The sequence below is a fragment of the Phyllosticta capitalensis genome, assembly GCF_038381095.1.
Source record: "Phyllosticta capitalensis strain CBS 128856 chromosome Unknown BKA78scaffold_12, whole genome shotgun sequence".
Lineage (NCBI taxonomy): Eukaryota > Fungi > Ascomycota > Dothideomycetes > Botryosphaeriales > Phyllostictaceae > Phyllosticta > Phyllosticta capitalensis.
Genome location: NW_027117450.1, coordinates 620,260 through 635,216, shown reverse-complemented (window position 1 = coordinate 635,216; position 14,957 = coordinate 620,260). Strand labels below are relative to the sequence as shown.

General features: G+C 55.6%; 7 protein-coding genes across 7 annotated transcripts; 5 read left to right on the top strand and 2 right to left on the bottom strand.

Annotated features, from left to right (window-relative positions):
• Positions 1-374: 374 nt before the first annotated feature.
• Positions 375-3,583, top strand: BKA78DRAFT_338997 (neuroendocrine convertase). Its single transcript, XM_066890275.1, has 3 exons — positions 375-720; positions 799-3,326; positions 3,366-3,583. Exons 2-3 carry the CDS (start codon positions 865-867, stop codon positions 3,418-3,420), a joined length of 2,517 nt encoding a protein of 838 aa, XP_066739144.1. The 5' UTR covers positions 375-720; positions 799-864; the 3' UTR covers positions 3,421-3,583.
• On the top strand, positions 3,567-4,028 carry BKA78DRAFT_326553 (uncharacterized protein). Its single transcript, XM_066889446.1, has one exon. It carries the CDS (start codon positions 3,615-3,617, stop codon positions 3,939-3,941), a length of 327 nt encoding a protein of 108 aa, XP_066739143.1. The 5' UTR covers positions 3,567-3,614; the 3' UTR covers positions 3,942-4,028.
• A 324-nt stretch (positions 4,029-4,352) lies between these two features.
• BKA78DRAFT_326551 (uncharacterized protein) lies at positions 4,353-5,325 on the bottom strand. Its single transcript, XM_066889445.1, has 2 exons — positions 4,700-5,325; positions 4,353-4,650 (listed from the first exon to the last, which is right to left on the bottom strand). The coding sequence occupies exons 1-2, from the start codon at positions 5,246-5,248 to the stop codon at positions 4,558-4,560; spliced, it is 642 nt and encodes a 213-aa protein (XP_066739142.1). The 5' UTR covers positions 5,249-5,325; the 3' UTR covers positions 4,353-4,557.
• A 29-nt stretch (positions 5,326-5,354) lies between these two features.
• BKA78DRAFT_51203 (uncharacterized protein) lies at positions 5,355-6,403 on the top strand. The gene is made up of 2 exons (XM_066893298.1): positions 5,355-5,555; positions 5,605-6,403. Exons 1-2 carry the CDS (start codon positions 5,532-5,534, stop codon positions 6,322-6,324), a joined length of 744 nt encoding a protein of 247 aa, XP_066739141.1. The 5' UTR covers positions 5,355-5,531; the 3' UTR covers positions 6,325-6,403.
• A 761-nt stretch (positions 6,404-7,164) lies between these two features.
• Positions 7,165-8,315, top strand: BKA78DRAFT_326548 (uncharacterized protein). The gene is made up of 2 exons (XM_066889444.1): positions 7,165-7,374; positions 7,493-8,315. Exons 1-2 carry the CDS (start codon positions 7,288-7,290, stop codon positions 7,910-7,912), a joined length of 507 nt encoding a protein of 168 aa, XP_066739140.1. The 5' UTR covers positions 7,165-7,287; the 3' UTR covers positions 7,913-8,315.
• Positions 8,316-10,406: 2,091 nt separating this feature from the next.
• BKA78DRAFT_51149 (uncharacterized protein) lies at positions 10,407-12,763 on the top strand. The gene is made up of 6 exons (XM_066893297.1): positions 10,407-10,754; positions 10,817-10,933; positions 10,990-11,347; positions 11,398-11,815; positions 11,869-12,061; positions 12,115-12,763. Exons 1-6 carry the CDS (start codon positions 10,595-10,597, stop codon positions 12,741-12,743), a joined length of 1,875 nt encoding a protein of 624 aa, XP_066739139.1. The 5' UTR covers positions 10,407-10,594; the 3' UTR covers positions 12,744-12,763.
• Positions 12,764-13,469: 706 nt separating this feature from the next.
• BKA78DRAFT_289488 (Methylthioribulose-1-phosphate dehydratase) lies at positions 13,470-14,448 on the bottom strand (the record flags this gene model as incomplete). Its single annotated transcript, XM_066885769.1, has 4 exons — positions 14,313-14,448; positions 13,694-14,175; positions 13,594-13,641; positions 13,470-13,533 (listed from the first exon to the last, which is right to left on the bottom strand). The coding sequence occupies exons 1-4, from the start codon at positions 14,415-14,417 to the stop codon at positions 13,470-13,472; spliced, it is 699 nt and encodes a 232-aa protein (XP_066739138.1). The 5' UTR covers positions 14,418-14,448.
• Between the last annotated feature and the right edge of the window lie 509 nt (positions 14,449-14,957).

The window sequence follows — 14,957 nt, the reverse complement described above, 5'->3', positions numbered from 1 at the left end:
AGGTTACAGAGGCATTTGGACGGTCGGGTGAGAATGGAGCGTTAGGTTGCAGTAGCGGTGGTGCGGAGAAAGTGGAGGAGGGCTTTCGAGCGCGCCCAAGATGACGCGGGGAGACAGGCAATGATCAATGGGTCAAGAATGCCAGCAAAAGTTTGCCATGACGATGATGATCTGAGATGCGACGGCAGAGGAAAAACCTGGACAAGCTGAGCGGTGAATTGAGTGTGCGAGCAGGCAGGGAAGATGGAGGTCATGTAACGTGGGAGGCAGCATGGGTTGGGCTGATTCGCCAGCCACGCCGGGGGCAGAGGGAAGGCGCATGGTTGGAGGCGTATGCGGCGGCAGTACAGAATTAATTCCATCATGGTGAAGATGTAGATGGCGGAAAGGCGTCTACATCCGTGTTAGGCCATCAATAACTAACTGCCCTGGACCCCGGGCCTACGTACTCCCGCAGCCCCTTGCTTTGACACTGACGCTGCTGGTGCTTGTGCGGGTGCTTGGCCCTCAGGTTGCCGTTCTTTGATTCGACTCCCTCCTGGCCTACCTTACATGTAGCCTTACGACGACTCCTGCTCCGCCAGCAAAAGCTATGCCGCAGACACCTGTTCTCTAACCACCACCTACAACTGCCACTCGGATGGTCCACCAACTCTTCCCATCCATCCCATCCGCCTGCTAGGACCCGACTCAACCCAGGGTCCGCACTACCACCTACCTGTATGCGCTTGGCTCAATTACGACACTTGCTACGTGCCTAGCTACTAAACGGCCGCTAACTCCCCACCCTTTCCTCAGATTCGCTCCGCCGACTTGCGCTTCCGCTCTCACACTTCTCGACGAACAACATCTTCGCGCGTCGCTATGCGGCGTTCCCTCCTTCTTTCGCTGCTGGCGGCGGCCTCGGCCCTCTGCGCAACAGACCTCCCCCCGCGCGACTACAACGCCCATGACTTTTACGCTCTCGAATTGCACCCCGGGAATTCGCCAGCCGAAATAGCGCAACATCTCGGCCTAGAGTATGAGGGTCCTCTGGGAGACCTCGACCGTCACCACCTGTTCCGGACCATCAAGCACGAAAACGACCTTGTTGGGGATGCCGTAACCGAACTCAAGAGGCGGAGGCGAAAGAGGGACCTCCCCTTCGAGGCGAGCCCTCTTGACGCTGTCAGATTCCACCAAAAACAACAAGCGAGAAAACGTCTGGTCAAGAGAGGTCCGGTTCCCGCTCCTGCGCGCGTCGACATTTCTGACTCGTGGTCCGGTGCCGTCGCCCTCCCCTCAACCACCGAGGCCGCCGGCCTATTTCGCTCGAATCTGGTCGATTCTCTGCAGATCCAAGACCCCATCTTCAAGGACCAGTGGCACTTGTTCAACGGCCAACAACTCGGCAATGACTTGAATGTCACCGGCCTGTGGCTGGAAGGAGTTACCGGCGCAAACTCGACTGTGTGCATAGTGGACGATGGACTAGACATGGACAGTGATGATCTCCGAGAAAACTACTTCCAGGCAGGATCTTACGACTTTAACGACCACGTCAAGGACCCAAAACCTAGGCTTTCTGATGACAGACATGGAACAAGATGCGCCGGCGAGGTTGCCGCCGTCAAGAACAACATTTGTGGAGTCGGCGTTGCCTACGATGCAAAGGTTGCCGGTGTGCGCATCTTGTCTGGAGGCATTACGGATGCCGACGAAGCGCTTGCCATGAATTACGCCATGAACGAAAACCACATTTACTCATGCTCGTGGGGGCCACCCGACGACGGCGCTTCTATGGATGCGCCTGGCATCCTGATCAAAAAGGCCATAGTCAATGGGGTCCAAAAGGGCCGTGACGGCAGGGGTTCTATTTATGTCTTTGCTGCAGGCAACGGCGCTGCCAACGACGACAACTGCAACTTTGACGGATACACGAACAGCATCTACAGCGTCACGGTCGGGGCCATTACCAAGCGCAACCAGCACCCCTATTATTCAGAGCAGTGCTCGGCCCAGCTTGTCGTGACGTACAGCAGCGGCCCGACTGACGGGATCCACACGACCGATGTGGGCACAGACAAATGCAGCAGCACCCACGGAGGCACGTCTGCTGCTGGACCGCTGGCCGCCGCCATTTACGCTCTCACGCTCTCGGTTCGGCCTGAGTTGACCTGGCGCGACATTCAATGGCTCACCATCGAGACGGCTGTGACCGAAGGATTGGAGGGAGAATGGCAGGACACGCCATACGGCAAATACAGCCACCAGTTTGGCTATGGCAAGATGGATGCCTACTCGCTCGTCCACGCTGCCGAAAAATGGGAGCTCCGCAAGCCCCAAGCCTGGTACTTTTCGCCGTGGATGCACGTAAAGCACGAGGTTCCCCAAGGACAAATGGGCCTGGCCAGTACATTTACAGTCACCAAGGACATGCTCAAAAAGGTCAACCTGGAGACGATTGAGCATGTCACAGTCACCATGAATGTCGACCATACGCGTCGCGGTGACCTTAGCGTCGAGCTCCGCAGCCCCAGCGGCGTCATCAGCCACCTGTCAACGGCGCGACGCCACGATGACATTAACGAAGGTTACGTGGACTGGACCTTTATGTCGGTTGCGCATTGGGGCGAGCCCGGCATTGGCAACTGGACCGTGATTGTCAAGGACACCAACGTCAACGAGCACAAGGGCAGCTTCACCGACTGGAGGCTTCGTCTGTACGGTGAATGCATTGATGCCAAAAGCCAAGGTCTCATCCCAATGCCCGACGAGCACGAAGACGACGACCACGATGTCATCGTCACGCCTCCGCAGACCACCATTCTTTCCGTCCCCACGGCCACGGCAACCGTCTCGGTTCCCCCAACCGACTCTCCGGACCGCCCAACCAAGCCCAAGCCCATAGGTACCGGCGCAACCGTCACCCCTTCGCTGCCGACCGCGACCGCCGGCCTCGGAGTCCCTACCGACGAGCAAGAGGAGCCCACCTCGGACGCCTTCCTCCCCTCGCCGTTCCCCACGTTCGGAGTCTCGAAGCGCACGCAAATCTGGATCTACGGCTCCCTCGCGCTCATCGCCGTCTTCTGTGCCTCGCTGGCCGGCTACTTCTGGTGGGCGCGCCGCAAGCGCCTCCGCAACAACCCGCGGTCGGAGTACGAGTTCGAGCTCGTGGGCGACGAGGACGACATGGACGGCGGCGGCGGCGCGAACGGCGCGGGCGCGGGCCGCAAGGGCAAGCGCCGCGCTGGTGAGCTATACGACGCGTTTGCTGGCGAGAGCGACGAGGACCTGTTTAGCGACAGCGACGACGGGTACCGGGATCGCGATGATGACGATGAAGTGTATGACGAGAAGGCCGGCATGATGGGACGCAGCGGCAGCGGCAGCGGAAGCGGCAGCGGCTCGAGCGACGAGGGCAACAAGAGGCTGAGGTAGCCCACTGGAGAAGCCTTGTTGTTGATCCCATTTGTTTGTATCGTAGGAGCAGAGCAGCAGCAGGAGTAGTAGTAGCACGCACGGCACGCACGGCACGCACGCACGGATGCACGCATGATGGCGGTGTTTGGATAGAGCTGGTTTCGTTTTTTTTTTTTTTTTTGAGTGTTTTTCCTTTCTTGTTCGAGTCAATCATGTACAGTTGTTGCATTTCTCCCTCTCACATCCTTCTTTTTTCATTCTTTCCTCTCTCTCTTCCATCAACTTGGTCCCTCCTCATCTTTCCTCTGACTCTCGCTCTTCTGCAAATGCATGCAGCGGCCGGTGGTGGGTCATCAAGGAACGAAAAGACGGGATCCAAAGTCATCCATGCACGTCCGTCTGGTTTTTTTGGGCATGTCTGTCAAAGCATTGTATTATTGAGAAAGAGACTGGCTTGGTGGCATATGGATCGGTTGGTTGGATGGTTGGCGACTGGCCCACATCGGGCCCAGGACTGGCTGAATGAAGTGTTGGCATAAAAGTAGGAGCAAAAAGAAGCAATCATTAGTGGGTTGGCAGGGGTACGTAGTGCTCTGTGGATAAGAATCAAGTCTTTTAGGAATTGTGCTGGCTTTTTCTCTGGTGATTTGGCCTTGCCTTGCCTGTTCCTAGTTACCAACGTTGGGAGACCTACATGGTTTTGGAAACGCTTCAATATCGTGGGGGTGACACGATGATGGATGCTGGAGGAGCTGCCGATCATTGTTGCGGAGTGAAGTTGAACAACGCTCCTTGTGACCATTCTTCCAGAGAGAAAATGCTCTCCAAAAGGTACTAGGAACCTGACGACCCCCCGTCTCTATGCCTTCTCACCTTGGCACCAGGAGCCTCGGAGTTGGCAATTCTTTCGTCAACTACTGTTGATGCAACCAAGGCAATTCAGAGCGACACAATGCGATTGAGGAGATCGTAGTGATGTGTTGCTGACTACACCGCTTGAAATGCAATTGAAAGATGGTAAACAGACGACAGAACAGTATTTCAAAATTCAAAGAAGAGACATCGCTTCGTCTCAACCGCCGCGGAATTAGCCCAGGTATCTCACGATTGAAAACGCCATAAAAACCAAATACAGACATGCAGGCCTGAAGTCGATCACTCGTAGTTCAGCACGTCTTTGATGATCCAAACTTGCCCGTTGGCAACCTTGTCAGCAACGCTCAGCACTTCGACATTACCCGGCTGGATCTGATATGCCATTAGCAACGGAGCAAGTTCACAATCAAGGCTCACTTACAAATTTCTTGCCATCCTTGACTTCATACCAGACAGTACTCCCCGCCACTGTCTGGACCTTCTCGTCCTCTTGCCACGGGCTGCGCGGCACGATGTGGGCGTCGACAAACTTCTGCAGGTTCTTGTTCGCACGCCCCTCGCCTTCGGCACCGACGTACGCCTCTGAGCCCAGCGCATCGTAGTCTTGGGGATTCTCCCACGGCTTGCGAGGCAGCTTGGCGATGGCGGCGTTCTGGGGCGCGAGAATGGTCGCGTTCTTGTTGCTGTCGTCCAGCCGCGCCGACACGGCGTCGACGTCGCGCGTGAAGCCGCTAAAGATGTTGATGCTCCTGTCGCGCCCCATGACGTCCGACAGTATCGGCTCGCCCGTCTTGGGGTCGTGCATCGTGTCCATGGGCGGCGGCGACGAAGGCGGCAAGACGATGCCTGGCGCGTCTGCGATAGGCGCTTGTTGGTCAGGTCGGTGCGCGAAGAGAGGGTTGGGTCTTGCGCTGGCGGTCAGGTAGAGGAGTGAGCAAAGGGAGAGAGTCTGAATGATCGCGGTCCTCATCTTGATGCACCCGCCTGTGGAGATCAAGGACCGGGCAGCCTGCGTCTCGAGCAGGACTGACTTCCAGCGGGGTGGATGACGGCCGATAAGACACCAACTGCGTCATCGGATCGCCGTTATCTGCATGTGATCTCGCTTACTCGTCCGAGTCAGTGCGCAAGCTCAATCGCGACGCGGCGCGCGCTTGCTCTCTCAACTCTTCCATCTGCGACTCCGACGGCAGTTCGCCAGCCAAACATCCGGTCCAAGCTGAGTCGTCGGGGCGCTCAGCCAGCCAGCCATCATGAAAGTCCCGGCGGTTACAGTGGTATGTGTCCTCCGCAGCCTGGCGTCCAATCTCCGCTAACTCTTCTCAGGATGACATGTGTGACTTTCATGCAAAACATTTTCCCAACGCTCCAGTCCCAGGCGATTTCTTCTCCCACCAACAAGCGCACCCTGACAGTGCCAAATGTGTGGCAGAGAAGAAGCCCATGAAAGAGGAAATCGTGGGAAAAGAGGAGCCCGAGCCTCAGCACGATGATGACCTCGGATATTACCCCGACGGCGTCAAGCGCACCCTCACTGACGATGAAATCTCCGTCTTCCGCCACAGTGAAGTCCACCGGCTCTACATCCAGCTATTGGAGCATGCTTCCGAAGCTGCAGAGCGCAGATTGGCGGCGCTCGAAGAGGCGCAGGCGGGCTTGAACGCACCCTCCGAGGATGAGTATGTGCCGTCGCCGCACCGGGAGCCTGAGGCTGCGGTCGCCGAGAATGTTGCTGTGGAGAAGACCGTGGAAATTGTGGAGAGAGATGAAGCCAGGCAAGAGACCAAACAAGAAGCCATGGAAGAAATCACGCAAGAATCGAAACAGGAGGCCACTCAAGAGGACGAGCCTGAAATCATACAAGCAAAGAACACAAATCAACAGACCGCAGCCCGACGAAGCCCACAGGTTCCTCACGACGGGAATGCACGCAACAATGGCCTGAAGAAGCGGAAGAGAGCCAACGAGGCCGACCATCACACCTATCGGCGAATCGCACGCGAGATGGACGATGTGAAGGCCGTTGAGGTTGAATTGGACTACTGAATTCGCCGAGAGACAGCCAAGTGGCACATGAGATGTGGGCTCAGGCATGAGAACTGCGCCATACGAATATCCAAACAGGAGACGCATCCCAAGGTTAGTGATACTCCCCTTTTCTCTCTTTTTGCCTTTCCTTCTATGATGAAAACCTGTTATCGTCATCCTTAGCCTTAGATCCGGACGCATGATGTGATGAGGGAGGATCGTTCTTTTCGTGTGCTTGGCACTGGAAAGATACGGGATCTCAGAACCTCTCATGGACAGTCTGGGTGATGCCGAGTAATCTTCTCTCTGAAAAGAAGCTGCGACCACGAGTGAACAGAGAAGCCGTAGAGAAATAGGGCTAACATCTGCTGCCACAGGAGTTTCGAGGACTGCGCAACCCGCCAGGGTCTTTGATGGCTCCCTGAAGTCACGAGATGCAACCCTAACCCCGATAGACTGCCGATGGAATTCGACCATACCGTTGGCAGGTTGCTGGGCGATTTAGTTCCAATCGCCTCCCTCCTCGACGGATTCCCAGTGAGAAGGTATCATTCTGATCGACGTTCACATCCCAGGCACCAGTGATAGCTGGATAGGTGATGCACCCATGGTCCTTTGTTAGAATGCAGACAAGGTAGAAGACTAGGTCAACGGTCAAAGGCACCGTCAACCAACTCATACTTCATGAAGCACCAGTTATTGCTTTGTTCTTGAACATTGTGACGTCGTTCTATGGACGTCCTGGCTGGCATGAATACCATTGGGTTTAGATTAATAAGAGTATTTACACAATCAATAATAAAGACGGCAACATCACAAGCTTCGAAATCACCTCCGAGTACGCACATGTTGTTGTGACACATTTTTTGACTCGTACGCGTTCAGGACCCTGCCCGGTTCAAGAGCCTCAACTCTGCCCCACGTCACACCTCTCACCACCGACGCCTCAATCCATTTTTTGTCTCTCACCAAACAACCACAATGGCTACAAGCGCGATGCCAGCTACCACTCCGAACGGCGTATCGCAGGCCGGGTCCACTTCGATTTGGGCCGACAAATACCGCGGGGTAAGCTTCCTTTCGTCGTCGTGGTCGCGGGGCACCTCAACCTGTCTAGGCCGGCGCATGATCGACCCGGCCATCCCAAGACTCAGCGCCAAAGAGCAATGGCTAACAGCTCACATAGGCCACTGTGGAAGACCTCGACCCTCCCTCGGCACTCTCAGTCTCTCCCCGGGACCCCATCTCGCACGCGCTCATGTCGGCCTTTGAACGCGACTACACGCACTTGACAGTCGTATCGCCCGAGAACCGCGCGCTCCTCGGATACCTCAGCATACCGCGGCTGCGGGAGCTGCTCAAGGAGGGCAAGGTGAAGGAAAGCGACCGCGTCGAGCAGGCCATGCTGCGCTTCCGCCGCACGCGGGCCAACGTCTACAAGGTCATCACCATGGACACGCCGCTCGAGGAGCTCGAGGCCTTTTTCGAGGGCCACAACACGGGCGCCAAGCAGGAGTTTGCCGTCATCACGGACGCGAGCAGGAGGTTTGTGCTGGGCGTGGCGACGAGGAGCGATCTGGAGGAGTTTGTCAAGAGGAGGCCTTGATTCTGTGGTGCGTGATGGGGCTGGTTTTCTGGGAATACTACGGATCACGGGGGGGCTGAGAGGCTGCCAAAGACGAGCGGGAAGCATGGGCAAGGCGTTTTGGATCATCTCTGCCTCCTCTTTACAATTTTCAATTGCTAGTCGCCATGGCTGCGGCCAGGACGCCAGCTTTCCAATCTTGCGGTGCTTTTTTCCATGGTACCTATCTTGAAGACTATGCCTGCATTGTAATTGTCAACTTTGCCAAGACGTAGAATTTGTGCTGGCAGGAAATGTTGGGAAGCAGTGTATGTCTCGTGCAGTTCATCTTGCCCTAAGCACGTCAAGTAAAGCATGACCGCATTTAAGTCAAATCACAGATCAAATCACAAAGCGCCCAGCCAGATCCAAGTAGACGTTTGACATTGGACATTGGAAATAGAGACAGAACGAACGAACACGCCTTGCGCTCGTGATTGAGAGGGTCTTCAAGTTCAAAGGGGCTGCACACGTGGGTTTACTGACTAAGCGACTTGGGAGGCCAAGGTCGTCTGTCCGACGTCTCGGCGCTCAAGACCATCATTCAAGCCCACGTTGAGCGCCGCGTCTATTTCCACGACCGCTTCGCAAGCCGCATCAAGTCTATCGCCGCCTGCTCTACCCCCAAGTCCGTTTGGAGCATCGACAACGCAGTCCTCCTTCGCTTGTCGGCGGCCGGTCCACATCGCACAAAGCCCGCCTCCAACAGCAGACATGGTCCGATCGAATATGCGATCTTTTCGGTCGCCGCGAGTTGTTGGGCGCAATACCTATGGCAGTCTACAGTCCAGGTTGTCTTGAGAGTCTCGAAGGAGTCCTGGCCCTCTCGCATACTGGCGTTATTTTGGGGTCGCCACAAAGTAAACAGGCTGCGCGAGGTCTGAGAGTCACGGGTGACAGGGAGATGACTCCTGTAAACTACCCACATCGCGGCTAAGGAATCTCCTGCGGCCTCGAGAAGGGGCGCTGGGCCTCGCGGCATAGCTCCGTCCGTTGAAGATGATCGGCCCAAGAATTATTGCAGCGGAAACCTCAGGATGCGCGACATTGCGGGTCATTCCAGACGTTGCGATTGTTTAAATTTACCTTGCGTCGCTGCCATGGACCATGGACATGTCCAACTCGAAGACTCCACAAGCGCCATGGTCCTCCATCGAAGAGGTCTCACACTCGCGCCATGAGAGATCTTTTTGAGCTTGGAATAAGAAATGGTCTGATTGGTCCGTCAACTTTTCCTTCCAACTCGACGAGCTCTTCTCCCACGCACGTTATGGCTAGCTGGCAAGCCATTTCCACTGATGCGAACTGAACCACCATGGGAAGTTTGCATTGTCGATTTCAAAAATGGCCAATTTCTCTGGTTCCTTCGCCGGTCAATTCTATCTCTGTTCAGTCCACAGCATTTCTCTTCAAGGAAATGCCTTTCCTACTTCGAGTCTCATCTTCTACCGTCACTTTTGGCTCTGTGGTTAACACCTGGAGTTCAATACTCAAGTTTTCATTGCCTATTCAACTCCTTTTCAGACCCAAGGGCACTCGTGGGCCCCTGGCAAAACTCAGGACAGATGCCACGTCGGAAAATTGTCAAAGACTTGTGGAAGACTACCTTATCTTCCTCCGTTTATCTTTCTTAACGAGCACACTGGGGCTTTGAATGCTGAGCTCCATTCAAGGGGTTCAAAACACGCACTGCGCTCCCAAAATTCCTGACGCCTGGGCTAACAAGCAATAGAACTTGATACCACAGTAATGGGCCGCACACTAGGGGGTGGCTGTTTCCAGAGCGCAATCTCAACATCAAAGCTGAATTTGCGAGAAGGACTGCCAAGCTGAGAATTTCCCTCGTGAGCACGATTGCTTCCCTTTATTCTCTAGCCTCCCCAGAAAAATATGTGATACTCTTTACTACAGGTATCGGCACTGGTTCCAGCTTATCAGCATGTTCGGCCCTCCTGGGGCTACTGTCCGGAGCGATCGGACGTCTGGACCGGCGGAGTCCTCAAGGAAGAGCTTGGAATGAGAAGCAGGCGGCGTGAAGCACGCTTTCCGGTCACTTCTGGGAAACTCTCAATGCTTCATTTGAGAGCTCTACAGAAGTGAATCGCAGCACTCCGACTTTGGGCTTCAATCTGCGCAATCGCGGGAAGCTCGGGCGCTGTGTTGGGGGATGCGTCCTTTTCAGCGCAAGCGACCGTCCCGATCGGCCAGGACTACGACGCGCCTCACGCCACGAACACGCCCATTTGGTCCAGGACAAGCGGAAAAGCGCTGCTGCATGAGCGAACATCGCGAGCTACACCCTCATACATTTCTTTGGTAGCTACCTGTCAGTGGTGAGGCTGCTGTCGCGTTCGCAGCTCGCCTCAGAGCGCGCCTACCGACACTCGTGCTCCTCCGCCTGACTAAGCCACACATTTTCCGTCAAGCTCTGGGCGGCCATTCTTAAAAGCACACCAACGTCGCGCGCTCCACTCCACCACGACTGCTTCCTTCCATCAACCACATCGCCTTCCATCCACCAACCCTACCACAGCATCATCGCGACACCGGCCTCGTCGCGCCTAGCGTCCACGGGCCTTGTTTACGCTCCCCACCTGCCAGGACACGCGTCGCCGTCGAACCCAACTGCTGCCCCGGTCGTGCAACGACCTTTCTTCAAGCACAATGGCCGATCAACCGACTACTGCTGCCGCAGAGACTGCACCCAAGGCCGAGCAGACCTCTACATCGCCCGCCGAGGTCAAGGCTACCACCGACGACGCGCCAGCCGATGGCGTCACTGCTGAGAGCAAGGGTGAGGCAGCCGCCGAACCGTCCGAAGCAGGTACGCAAGATCATGGGGAGCATCTCAAGAACCTCAGTAGCTAATTGACACGCCTGATACAGTGAAGTCGAACATCGATGAGCCCACGAAGCCGGAGCCTAAGGCGGAGGACCCCGCGTCTGAGAAGGCAGATAACGCTGAGGAGAAGGATGAGGTAAAGGAAGATGTGAAGGCTGAGGGTACGTCAACACCAACGGACCTGTCGTGTCGGCGTGCTGACTTGTCTGCTCCGCAGGTGATGCTGGTGAAAACACCACAGCTGGCGTCAATGGCGCCGCCCCCAAGTCGAACGGCAAACGGAAGTCTACGGGTGGTGTCCCCGAGCACAAGACCAAGAAGCTGAACAAGAAAAAGTCTATGCCCGCCCTGCACCTCTCGGCCAAGCCTGGCGAGTACTGGTGGGCTAGGATGAAGGGCTACTCTTCCTGGCCTGTCATCATTTGCGATGAGGAAATGCTTCCCGAGGTGCTGCTCAACAAGCGTCCCGTGAGCGCCATTCGTCCCGATGGCACGTACCGCGAAGACTTCGCAGATGGAGGCAAGAACGTGCGCGACCGCAGGTATCCTGTGATGTTCTTGGGAAGCAACGAATTGTGAGTCGGCCAAGCTTCACATCGATTCCTTGAGCTAACACAGCTATCAGCGCCTGGCAACCCAACACTGACTTGTGGGAACTTGACATGGAAGATGTCCAGCGGCAAGTTGCTGCCGAAGAGCAGGGCAAGAAGAGCAAGGCGCTTTGGGAGGCTTGGAAGGTCACTGCCGAGAATCACGATCTTGCCTACTACAAGAGTTTGTTGATGGACCATGAAAAGGCCGTCGCCCAGGACGCTGAAGAAAGGGCCCAAAAGGAAGCTGAGAAGGCTGCCAAAGAAGCCGAAAAGGCTGAACGCGTGGCCGAGAAAGCAACCAAGGCTTCAAAGAAGGAGAAGCGCAAGAGCAAGGCTGGCGCCGCCGATGAAGATGTGAACATGGACGAAGCAGCCGAGACTGAGACCCCTGCCAAGAAGGCTTCGAAGAAGCGCAAGAAGGACGCCGACAGCGAGGCGGACACTCCCAACGTAAGTTTATTGCCCGTCACTGTAAAGGTAGCCAGAAATGACCTCGTTGATAGCCTGCTAAAACGCCGAAGACGAAGCTCAAGGTTAATGGCCCAAAGACTCCGGCGGAGACCTCCACCCCCAAGACTAAGAAGACGCCCGCTTCCAAGGCCAAGGCGAGCAAGAAGGCTGACAGCGGCTCGGAGACGCCCAAGGTTGAGGAGGTGCTGACGCCTGCTCAGCAACACGAAAAGCGCTCCAAAGCTAGTAAGGCTGTCATTGCCCTCTGCGAAAAGTTTCAACGCTAACTTCCACTCCAGTTCTGTACCTCCGTCACCGTCTGCAGAAGGGTTTCTTGACCCGCGAGCAGGTTCCCAAGGAGGAGGAAATGCAGCAAATGTCCGAGTACTTCAATCAATTAGATGGCTACCGCGACCTCGAGGTTTCGATCATCAGGGAGACCAAGATCAACAAGGTCCTCAAGGCCATCATCAAGCTCGACTCAATCCCCAAGGATGAGGTCTACAACTTCAAGAAGCGCTCCTCCGAGCTTCTCGCCGTGTGGAACAAGAGCATGAGCGAGGCGAATGCTGGATCCGAGGCTCCTGTCAAGACCAACGGTGTTGAGAGCAAGAACGAGAACAAAGAGGCGGCCAAGAACGAAAAGGACGACAGCGAACAGGCCACTCCTGCGGCTGAACCCGCCAAGGCTGAACCTGCCAAGGACAGTGACGCCATGGATGAGGACAAGCCCAAGGCTGAAGAAGCTCCCAAGGACGTGGAGATGAAGGATGTCGAAGACTCTCCTTCCGCAGCCCCTGCTGACGCCGAGTCCAAGGAGGGCGAGAAATCCGACGTCGCCATGGAGGATGCAAAGCCTACCGAGGCTGCTGCTGATGCCACCGAAGGCGAAACCAAGTCTGCAGAGGAGGCTTCTGCAGCTGCTTGAGTTCGCTGCAGGTGGTGGATGTGAGCAAGCCGACGAAGATCATGATGATGAGCGAGGTTGAGGTTTTTGATTCTGCCGGCCTGCTGTTTCAGGCCCGAGCCCCACGAGGCTGCGATGAAAAGCAATACCAGGGCGGATAAATAGTTTTGTGGCTTCTTCCCTTTCTTCCCCTTTTTCCCCTTTATCTCTCCGAGCCATTCTCTCGCTTTTCCAAGTCTACCCTCCGCTGTCGGGTTGCGTTGCTAGCAAAATGCAGGGCGCAGAATCACTGATTTCCTATTTCTTCCTTTCTTCTTGGGGGGGAACACGCGGGAGGAATTGTAAATAAAGAGCACTTTTTGATATTGCGAGACGGCGGAAGGATCAAATGGCAGTCAACAAGTTGAACGTCAGTGGTGGTTAGCAGGCCTTGGTTATCTTACAAGACTAGTGGCCTACAGATCTCAAAAATGCTTCTCTTTTCGCTTTTCGATGCTCGATGCTACGGCAGACCTTGTGTGTTTGGGTATGTGCTGAGGCCTGCCGAGAGGGGCCATTAAATGGGAAGGACCTCTCTCAATGCGTGGTACACACAGGGGTTCCCTTCTCGGGAAATTCGTTCCTGATAACGCCGAACAAAGCTGGACGTTGAACGGCGTGGAATCAAAACAATTTTTCGAAACTGCACACTAGTAACGTACTGCTTGATCACAGGGTTGGGTATATGTGGATTTAGCCATTGACTTCCTATTTTGTCCACGGCAGTCCCAACTTCTTCATTTCTATAGCAAGCTGGAAGATGTAATCCAAGCTGTAAAACAGAACATCAGTTTTTGTTCATCTTCGGTGGACATGCTGGGGCTTGGCCTACCTCTCACACTGCGTCTTCGCCTTTTGGACATTGTCTCCCCAAACGTAACTGTATGCTGGCGTCAACATCGCTCCGGATCAGACGCAATCACCACACTTACATGCCATGTCGCCGGACAAGCACCGCATACGAATCGGGATACTTGTCCATGGCGCCCTCCAATGTCTCGGCGAGGTCCTCCTCATGCGCCGTGTTCTCGATGATGGGGATGCGCAGGCGGTCAAAGTAGCCGAGGTAGCCCTGCTTGCCGTGGCCCTTGGGGATGCCCTTGATCTGCTCAATCATCTCAATCTCGAAGCAGGCGTCGGCGCCGAGGTCGCGCTCGACGAGCAGCGTGACGAGCACCGCCCACTGCGAGTGCGTGTGGATGCAGCAGCCCGCGCCGCGCTTGGTGAAGGCCGCCAGGAAGAGCGGCGTGCACGCCGACGGCTTGAGCGAGACGGGCTTGCGCAGGTACGCCCGGCTGGCGAAGTCCATGACGAACATGTCCGACGGCGCCATCAGCTCTTTCTGCACCCCCGATGGCGCGATGTAGATGTGGTCATGGTGTCGGATTGAGGTGCCGCCGCCTGTGCCGGTGACCTGTTGGCGAGGGAGCGCTGTTAGCCGTCATTCATCCCCGGATGTCTAATTGTTGTAGAAATTGGAATTGTCGTGGGAGTAGGAATAGAGTGTTGTGTAGACGCGCGTCAGCAGTGAAGTGTAAGAGGTCGGCATACCCATCCCCAGGTGTAAAACTTGCGGCACAGCTCGCAAATGAGGTTGGCCGGATGCTGAGGGTCCTCTGAGCGGACAAGGTGATCGTTGTTGGTCGCGTCGGCCATGTTGGAGGGTCCAAACGGTGTTGATGCTGTGCGACGTGAGATTGGACGAGAAGAGCTAAATCTAGACCCTGTTCGCAAAAACGGTCTAGAGCTCTCGGCCTATCGATAACGGCAAAATTGACCCCATTGCGTCACTAGGCGGTGTGGGGTGTTTGTGGCGGGTTCATGTTCCTCCCTTGACATCCCAGCCGCCCTCATTTCTTAATTCGGACGGGGACTTGTTTCGATGAGTCTTGTTGTCCACGATGGAGGTCCAAATTGACGTCTTCGAAATGCAAAGGAGAGCGCAGACAGCTTTGCAACTCTATCGCCGCAAGGCACGACTCTCCATAACATCTGCGGCATGAGGTCATTGGACCCCTGGACGCAACCACCCTCCTCGCCTTCCTGTCATGGCATGTCGGACGACGGCGGAGCACGATCACTTTGTCGCTGTACTTCCCCGCCGTCCGCGTCCCGATCGGCGACTGCACGGCCAACGTCATAGTTGTAATTCTAGACATTTGGTCATTGAACCTTATTCGAACAACACACTAGCGG

Bases quoted from the DNA above. Each gene is read 5' to 3' on its own strand.
- BKA78DRAFT_338997 (XM_066890275.1), top strand. From the start codon at position 865: ATGCGGCGTTCCCTCCTTCTTTCGCTGCTGGCGGCGGCCTCGGCCCTC. The intron at 3,327-3,365 runs GTATGACGAGAA...ACGCAGCGGCAG, and splicing joins CGCGATGATGACGATGAAGT to CGGCAGCGGAAGCGGCAGCG.
- BKA78DRAFT_326553 (XM_066889446.1), top strand. From the start codon at position 3,615: ATGTACAGTTGTTGCATTTCTCCCTCTCACATCCTTCTTTTTTCATTC.
- BKA78DRAFT_326551 (XM_066889445.1), bottom strand. From the start codon at position 5,248: ATGAGGACCGCGATCATTCAGACTCTCTCCCTTTGCTCACTCCTCTAC. The intron at 4,651-4,699 runs GTAAGTGAGCCT...ATGGCATATCAG, and splicing joins TCAAGGATGGCAAGAAATTT to ATCCAGCCGGGTAATGTCGA.
- BKA78DRAFT_51203 (XM_066893298.1), top strand. From the start codon at position 5,532: ATGAAAGTCCCGGCGGTTACAGTG. The intron at 5,556-5,604 runs GTATGTGTCCTC...AACTCTTCTCAG, and splicing joins AAGTCCCGGCGGTTACAGTG to GATGACATGTGTGACTTTCA.
- BKA78DRAFT_326548 (XM_066889444.1), top strand. From the start codon at position 7,288: ATGGCTACAAGCGCGATGCCAGCTACCACTCCGAACGGCGTATCGCAG. The intron at 7,375-7,492 runs GTAAGCTTCCTT...CAGCTCACATAG, and splicing joins GGGCCGACAAATACCGCGGG to GCCACTGTGGAAGACCTCGA.
- BKA78DRAFT_51149 (XM_066893297.1), top strand. From the start codon at position 10,595: ATGGCCGATCAACCGACTACTGCTGCCGCAGAGACTGCACCCAAGGCC. The intron at 10,755-10,816 runs GTACGCAAGATC...CGCCTGATACAG, and splicing joins CGCCGAACCGTCCGAAGCAG to TGAAGTCGAACATCGATGAG. The intron at 11,348-11,397 runs GTGAGTCGGCCA...CACAGCTATCAG, and splicing joins TTCTTGGGAAGCAACGAATT to CGCCTGGCAACCCAACACTG.